The following is a 9,306-nucleotide window of genomic DNA, read 5'->3' as shown; positions in this document are numbered from 1 at the left end:
TCAAAAACTACATTTAATTTCTCAAGAATTGCCTGTGGAAAAGTAAGTTAAAAATTTGTTGATTGTTTTAGAGTTCTGATAACAAGAAAATTAACATATCTTATTTATTTCTTCTTTTGAAGAAGTAGGAATATTTAATATATTAAAAATAATGTAGTTTAAGAATTTCAATACTATTTATATAAATCTAAGTTGCACTTCAGCAATTATTCAGAATTATTTTAAGTTATTCTGTTTAATCATTCTTTTACTTAGAATTATTTGCATTTCATTAAGTTAAATTTTTATTGTTGATTATGCCATATTTTATTTTGTAAGATTAATGTTGATTTTCTTTTTAGATTTGATAAAGCACGTAAAAGAATTGCTCAGAAGTATGATGAAATTGAGCGAGCATTGATTGAGGAATTTGTCAGGGCACATAGAGCTGACGATAAAGTCAAAATGAAAGAAATTGCTAGCATTTTATCACATTTTAAAGTAATTATTTTTGTTACTGTTTTAAATAATTGCAGATACTTTAGATGTTAATTAAGATATTGTTTGTTTTTTCTTTCTGTATATTAATACAGTTACATTAAAACAAATTAATTTCAGGGTTATTCTCAATGTATTGATGCCTTCATAGAACAAAGTCAAATGGTAATTTGATTTTTTCTTACAAATGATCATTTTATATAATTTATTTACTTATTATTATAATAATTTTGATAAATAGGGAGCATTTATAGGAGTAAATATTTTTAATGATATTGTGCCATTATGTGCAAAGAGTCAAGTAATTATAGAAGAAGTATTTACTAATCCAGAACAAGTAATGGCAAAATTTGTTCTTAATATATTTCATGGAAAATTACAAGTAAGTATTGTTATACATTTTTTTATTATTTAAGTTATACATAAATTATTGTCACTTCTGTTAAAACTTTCTACATATTAATTTTAATAAAATTAAATGTTTCATCAAACTTAATTTAATGTTTAAATACTATAGTGATTTGAATAATTTATTAATGAAGAAATTAGTATTTTTTGAGAAATACAGAATATTTTCTTCAAATTTATCTGCTAAAGATGATTATATACATAACCATCCTCTTGCAAAACAGCAGGCATGAAGCAGTTTGTTTATATTTACAACTGTTATTCTCTTTGGAAAACTTACTATTTTCAAATGAAACTTTGTAATTCATAGAAATTTTATTCCAATATTTTTGATAACATTTAATATATTCTACTAAGATGCTGTCAAGGTTTAAATTAATTATCAAAATTAATTTATAAATTGAAAATTAGCATTGTGTAATTAATAGTTTTTTACTAACATAAAAATGCAGCTTTTATGGCTTTTGCAGATTTGCAGTGTTTAACATTTTTAAGTATGTTCATTTTGCATATATACCCAGTTCTGTTTTTCATGCACTGTGTTTTTATATGATTTTGATCTAACGTGAATTAGAAATAACGATACAAAGTCAATCATACATCTAGAAAAGATATTTTATATATTCTCTCTTGTACTTACAAAAATAAAGAACAACATTCTTAGAATATTTTTCTTTATTTGTTATTTGCATTCTTGATAAAGAAAAATATTCTAAGAATATTTTTTTTTATCAAGAATGCAAAATCTGATAGATTCAATATAATTTCAAAACAAATGAAAATTTCATATATACATGAATGGATCAAGAATAGTTTTTATTTTTCAAAATTTTTAAAATTTTAACACACAAATAATTACCAAAGTTAATCATACAAAATAACATACATACAAGAAAGACATTGGCCGTACATGAAGTGTTTAGCTGGCAGAAAAGAGGGTAAGGGGAAGAAGGAGGGAGAGGAGATAGACAGTAGAGAAAGGTAGGATCCCTCTGAACAGTGTACATAAGGCTACAGTACCCTCTGTTTGATATTGGCGTGCAGTTTTTAGGCTGCAAGGCCGTAGTCCCTCCGAAGGGTCTAAAAGAAAACCTGAATGTAGCGAATACTAATAATTGAGTGCTGCCACAAATAGCTAAGTGTTAAAGTTAGTGCCAAGTGGCTGTTAGTAGAAAGACTTATATCTACTTAATACTAATAAAACAATGTGATCACGAATCTTAATACTACTTAACAGCTAATAGACAGCACAAAAAGCAAACAAACACAATGACAAACTAGACAAGACGAACGGACTGACAGAGACAAACAAGCAAGACCCCAAAATTTTTATTTTTTATTTATTTGAAACATACAGAACAACAATCATCATCCAATTAATTAAAACTGAATTTAAAAATGTAAGTTAAAAAAATATAATTCTCTTTATTGATGAATTTAAAATAATAATGTTTTGTATTAGTATATAAATTTATAAACATTTTATTTTAATAAAATTTTAAAGTTCTTTACAATTTGTAATTTTTGTCCCAATTCCCATAATTTTTATATTATAAATTATAATAAAATTGTGTGGAGTGATACAATTGCATTGTAAAAATTCTTTGGTTCAATTTGATCTTATCAAAAATAAAAAAATAAATTTAGTTCATAATAAATAATATATACTATATTTAAACACATCAAAGGAGATATCATTTACACATTGTAATTTGATTAAAATTTTAAAAAAAACTTAAAGAAATGGTTTGGTAAGTGTAATTAAACTGCAATTATTTTTTACTCATAAAATTATTAACATAATGTAATTTATGTACATTGTTATGAAAATTTAAATTTAAGTAATTAGTAAAATTTTTTATTTTGTAATGAATTAGAAGCTTTCATATCCATTTATTGACTTGAGTTTTAACTCCTAAAGAACAATTACTTTACACCTTCATTAATGGTAATAATAATAATAATAATGAATATATCTTAAATATCAGTAATCTCTTATGGAAATTATTTTTTATTCTTATTATGTAAATTAATGAAAATGCTTACATATTTTTGATTTTGTATTGCTAAATGCAGGAATTTATATTATACATTTAATTTGCATTAAATCAGATATAATTTAAAGCAATTTAAAATTCAATTGATATGTAAATTATTTTCATTGAAACTTATTTTCTTCACATTATTAGTGATATAATAAATTGCATTGTATATACATCTGATCATCTATTTCTCATATTTCAGTTACAGCTGTTTTAATATTTAAGTATGCTGTATATTTTTTGTATGCATATATATAATATATAAAATGAATAAACTTGAAATATATATATGTCAATTTTATTTATTTTTTATATAATTATTTAGAAATATGGCTTAAATTATATTATTAAATCATTAAAAAAAAATTATTATTAACAGTCATATAGATATAATATACTTGTATATATACTTATATATATTTCAAAATATATGTACAGTACAGTACATATACTTGAAAAAATATGAGAAGTATGAATTATGATCATCATATTATTAAGAAAATTTAAAAAATTGATCTGAAATTGAAAAATTTTCATCACTTAAATTAATTCTAGAATTATGAATAAAACCTGAAATTTTTGAATCTTTGAAAAATAATTTTTATTTGATTTTTATAGGAACATATCCAGGCTCAGTTAAATAATAAAACTGATCCAGAGATATATTTAAAAACTCTGTATGATTTTTATTCAAAGTAAGTTAAATTTAGTAAAAAATTTAAATAAAGTTTATAAGTGAATAAAGTGTAATTTGTCTTATATTTATTCAGAACAGTAAAATTATGTGGTGAGCTTTCTGTATTTAAAATGGGAAGTGATACAACTTTTTTAAATAAGCTTACAAGGCATATTTTTTCAAGATGTCTAGATACATATATTTCCAAGGAAATGCAATGCTTAAAAGATAAGTGCGTGGCAATTCAACAACGTTATTATGATTCTAAGAATCATCAGAAAAAACATATTCCAACTGGAAGGTATTGTTAACTGTATTTAAATAATTTTTGTTTTATGAATTTTAGTTATTACTGAAGTCCTGATCTGATGATAAGAGTAATTTTTATTACAGTATTCATGAATTGAGACGTGATATTCAAGCTAAAATAGGAACAAGAACTAACATTAATATTGGACCTGCAGTTGAAAATTATGGAGGCGAAACATTTTTATCAGAGGAGGTTGCAATAAATTTATTGCAAGAAAGTAAATTGGCATTACAGCGTTGTCATATGGTAAATATATTTAATTTAAGCTATGAGATATAAAAAATTAACTGTTTAATGATTTTATTTATATTTTAGCTTTCTCGACCTTCAGATTTACCTGGAAATGCTGTCCAAATATTTAATATTCTTTTACAGAGTTTGTGCGTTGAACATATAGATTATGCTCTAGAACTTGGATTACAAGGTATAATATCAATAATGATTATTCTTGGTTATTTTGAGCAATTTATATTATATATAATTTTAATAGTTCAAACTCTCTGTCCATTCATTTATGTTCCTTTGTGCAAAACAGTTTTTGTAATATTTCAAGCATACAAAGATTTATTATAGTTTTCAATGAAATGAAAGATTGTATTCATATTGCCATTTAATATATAAAATTTATGTATATAACATTGTAGTTTCATAAAAACATCAAAATTTATTTAACTTTTGTTTGCTTATTGCTTTTCTGTATCTTTATTAAATTGTTTGTACATTTATATATCTTAACTAAAATCTTACAAAGTAAAGTTCAATCATTTTTAAAGTAGGCTCTCAATTTAATAGATCCGGATTTAATGGATAAAGTATGTCTTAAAGAAAAAATTTAGAATTTTTTTAATTCACATACAGGACAGAGCAGAGTTAGGTATTGAGGCATAGACACCTATACCATCCTGTGACAGTTTTGCCACAGGTGTTGCAACTGCCTGTCCAGATCTTTCACACTCCTAGATGACCAAACATTGCATTCCATCTGGTCTCTTGGATGCTCAACAAATGACAAATCTGGAGACTGTGCAGGCGAAGGTTTGCAGTGTTGATGGAGATATTCATGGAAAGCCCCAACTGTATGTGGCCAAGTATTATCTCACAGGAAAATGACTGTTTTCAGCTGTACTCTGAAACTGCTGCTATGAAAGCTGTACTACAGGAGAAAGTGCAGATTTCCTTAATGTAGTATCACTCTGCCTCCCTGTCTCTAGTGCCACCCCCTATGGATGACTGTCATACGAGATTGCTCCCCAGACCAGCATGCCAGGAGTGAAGTCAGTGTGCTGCTCAACAGTAGAGGTAGAATTGAAGTACACTCAACAGTGGTCCTCTAACACACAGTGGCCATCTGTTCCTAAACAGAATTGAGATTCTTTGCTAAAGATGATATGCTGCCAGTCCATAACAGTCCATGCTTCTCTGTTACAGAGAAACAAATCCATTGATGTTAGTGTGCTAATGCAAGATCTTCAGTTTAGAATTACTTATTTTAAACTGCAGATCTTGCATTAAGCGTTAGTAAAGCAATCAGCAATCTTGCAATCAAGCATCTTGCAATCAGCGTTAAGTAAGACCCCGCATAACGCTGCCTCACTTAACGCTGATTCAGTATAACGCAGTCTGCTTGATGCCTAAAAAACGCTCAAAATTTATGCTGATTCAAATTAACGTGGTATTTCATTGATTCATATATAATACGATTATTCCCAAACACGAACCAATTAGCAAAAGATGGCAATTCATCGTAGTGCTGTACTTTCCTTAAATCTATGTTTGTTTGATGCAATTTTGGAAAAAATATAACATCATGGATGCCATAGGAAATAGCGACTTGGCTTGGCAAGAATTAACTGATAGATGCATGAACGGAGTGTGGAAGAAGTTATGGCTGAAGGTATTCAAGAATTCTCATCGAGAAGAGCCTATCGCTGTATCGTTAAGTTGACAAAGTTGTCAACTTAATCAATACAGGAGATGTAGATGAGCAGGATATTGGGGTTACTACAGGTTTCTGGTAAGAGCCTTACCAACGATGACTTCAAGAACTGGCAGAACAAGGAATTCATGTAGAACCGGAAATCAGAGATTCTGAAAATGAAGAACCCAAAAAATTTCTCTACAGATTTCCTTAGTAAAAGTTTGGTAATGATAACCAAAATCATTGATCAAATTGTAGCGAATGATCTAGATTTTGAAAGGAGTGCAAAAGCAAAACGAGGCATTTTGGATGCAATCTTCTGCTACTGACATTTGCTTAAGGAGAGAAAAAAGCAACAAATGAAACTTCATGACTTTATTGCAAAAAAAACAAGATTTTCAGAAAAGTCAGTACCTTTGTCACAAAAAATGAACTAATTAATATATTATTATACATTTCTGTGTGCATATGTTTGTGTTATTTAACATATATTATTATACAAATTAATATAAAAATAACTTAAAATTAAAGTAAAAATTTTTTTAAATTTTCGGTCATATGTTCCCCTATCCCTATTTACTCTATATTAAAATGACCTCGTTTAACACTGTTTCGCTTAGCACTTTGTTGTCTAGGAACGCATCCCGAGTTAAGCGGGGTCTTACTGTATTTCATAAGTAAATTTTTCTTTACTTGTATTTTAACAAATATACTTAGTGCACCTAGCGATCACAACAAAGGACTATCTAACCCTAATAATAAATGGGATGGTGATGTGATCATTCTTTGTCAGTTGTTTTTTGATATAGTTCATTTGTTTCTGCTCTCCTCTCTCATTATGGAAAAAACGTTTTATTTTTAAATAACTATTGTTTTTAAACAATAGTTATTTAAAAATAAAGCATTTTTTTGACAATGAATGATCACATCATCAACCCACACAAAGAGAAACACACACACACACACACACACACACACACACAACTTTCAATTTATTATAGTTTCCTTTAAAAAAACATATAATTCTTATGTCAATAAGAATATTGCATCTTTGCACTTTTAGTATGTAGAGTACATATTTAATTTAGATACTTTGTAATTTGTAATTTTATTACTTTGTAATATTGTGAATACAAGAACTTTTCTGTGGGCATTTTTTGGTGTGACTAATTTCCTGTGTGCATGCATGTGACAGTGGGCATTTTTCCTGTGTGCAATTTTTGTGTGTGTGTTTTTCACATGCTCTTTTTCTGGTTACCCTTATAGACATGTCTGGCATTTGAAGACCTAAACAACAAATACATTGAAAATTCTGAACACACTGTGTCTCTGCAAGTTTTTGTTTTTATAGGATATTGAAGTAACGATTTAAGGCACTGGTGGCATTACCTTGTAAACACTTCAACCACAACTATAGTCATTTATATACCTGTCTGAGAAATAGCTGTATACTGAATTTTACAGTAATCAGACTGCTGGATGGCCAAGTGATTAAAGTGTCAGCCTACCACTCTGGTAACCCAGAAATGAATTTGGATGAGTAAAAAATTCCAAGAATTTTTGGGGAATGGCCTGTTATGGATATGTAAGATCCCCTCTCAATTCTCACAGCGCATAACTTTTTGTCAATGAGTGTCAATAAAGTCTATTATATTTTTAACAAATATTTTAGTGGTGTATATAAATTATTCAGTGTATATTATAATGATAATTTATTAATACATATGCATTATAATAATTTAATAAATCTTGTGCAGTGTAAATTCATGAAATTATTAATGTGAGAATACGGTTGAGGGTTAGCCCTTTAGTCATCGAGTCACAAGACCTGCTCACTGGGTCACTGGATGGGATGGCTTAATAGGAGGGTCTTAGAATAATTGAGTGGGTAGGTCACGGATAAGTTGATAGGAGCCATTATCCAACATAAGACAGGTTGACTGGTTGACATATAACAAAATTTTAATATAAAACAAAAAGAGGTTAAAAACATAGGGGAAGGTTACATGCTATATCTAATTAACAACTAATGGACTGAGAGAGAGCATTTACATAAACTGTTTAAAGTTAATACCTTGAGATGACACTTCATAGTTCCTAGATTCTTCTATGCGATGTCAGGGAGACGATTGTGGATCTGGCCAAGAATCTAGCGTCTGTAGGCTGTTGGGGAGCTGGCGGGTAGAGCTTCGTCTAGGCTCTTAGGATGTCCACCCCAATGATTGTATGCAACCCCTTTTTATGTGTGTTATGCGTGAGAATTGGCTCAGGTGACTTTGATTTAATGTGTTCTAAGTTTGAGTCATGTCCTGGTTTGACAGATACGGGCTGTCAAGAACTGGACAATTTGGCAGAATCATTGCTATTTTCTAGCCATTTTGATGACTTCTCTTACCTCATAATTCCATCCGTTTGACAGTTTATCCCATCATTAATAATCGACTGTCTTGACTAAGATTGTAAACATAAGTCCAAACACCCTAGTGACTTAGACTGATATTTGATCAGTTTTATCTATCAGAATATCGCAAGTGGGTGAGAAAAAGGAAGTGGGGTTTTTCCACTTTAACTAATTAATTTAATTACTAAATTGCACCCTTTAGAATCTCGTATTAATATATGTTCTTAAAATACATTTGGCTTTTTTGTTTTTATGTTTTGTCTGAAATAATTGTTATAATTATTTATTAATGTATAATTAATAGAGGGGAAATAATGTATAATAAATGATATAATAATAGTAAATACAAAAAGAATGGATGTCAAATATCAATTGAATATTACAGTAATGGCTTTTACCACTGCTGAAAAAATTCTAATTAAATAATGAATTTAATTATTCTGTGAAAAGTTATATGTAATATTGATTTTAAAAATTACATCATTTGTTATATTTTTTACATAAAATTTATACACAGTCAGATGAATGTTGAGACTGAAAAATTCATAAGATGTCAGCACATAATTACAGGCAGTGGCACACTGAATTGTATGCATGATCTCAAATGTTTCTATCAAGAGTGACATTCTGTAGGGTTGAAGTTTGTATTTCATAATTTAAATAATGTAATTTATCAATTTTATCATTATCTAATATATACTACTAGGGTTTCTCAACCGGGATCCCGGTATCCCGGTTGTTTTTTTAACCCGGGAAATATCCCGGGAAATTTTTCTTATCCCGGGAAATCCCGCAAATTTCTTTAAAAATTCACTTTTTTTCTTATTTTGTGTTAAGGTTAAGGAATTTTGCAAATAGAAAACATAATTAACTCATTCACTGTCAGAATACATTTGTATTTATTAATTTTAAACCTACCTATTAGTTTTTTTTAATTTTTGCTCGTTATAACATGTCACAAATGTTTAATAATCAATATATAGCTTACTTGTGGCAGGACTATAAAAATTCTTTACTTGTCGGAACCTGTAATATCTGGAATAATTGTGCTTACGCTGTCTTGAGTTTTAACCA

At 28.3% G+C, this 9,306-nt stretch overlaps 1 protein-coding gene across 1 annotated transcript in view; it reads left to right on the top strand.

The window, feature by feature from the left end:
• The window catches only part of LOC111620096 (exocyst complex component 5-like), a 49,434-nt gene that overhangs the window by 27,674 nt on the left and 12,454 nt on the right, over positions 1-9,306 (top strand). Inside the window, exons 8-11 of the mRNA XM_023361940.1 lie at positions 3,546-3,622; positions 3,698-3,904; positions 3,997-4,159; positions 4,229-4,337. Coding sequence (XP_023217708.1) covers positions 3,546-3,622; positions 3,698-3,904; positions 3,997-4,159; positions 4,229-4,337 — 556 coding nt within the window. The remainder of the gene's footprint in view (positions 1-3,545; positions 3,623-3,697; positions 3,905-3,996; positions 4,160-4,228; positions 4,338-9,306) is intronic.

Source organism: Centruroides sculpturatus, unplaced genomic scaffold, assembly GCF_000671375.1.
Source record: "Centruroides sculpturatus isolate CEXI.00-Female unplaced genomic scaffold, Cexi_2.0 scaffold131, whole genome shotgun sequence".
Taxonomy (NCBI): domain Eukaryota; kingdom Metazoa; phylum Arthropoda; class Arachnida; order Scorpiones; family Buthidae; genus Centruroides; species Centruroides sculpturatus.
This window is presented reverse-complemented; position numbering and strand designations above follow the sequence as displayed.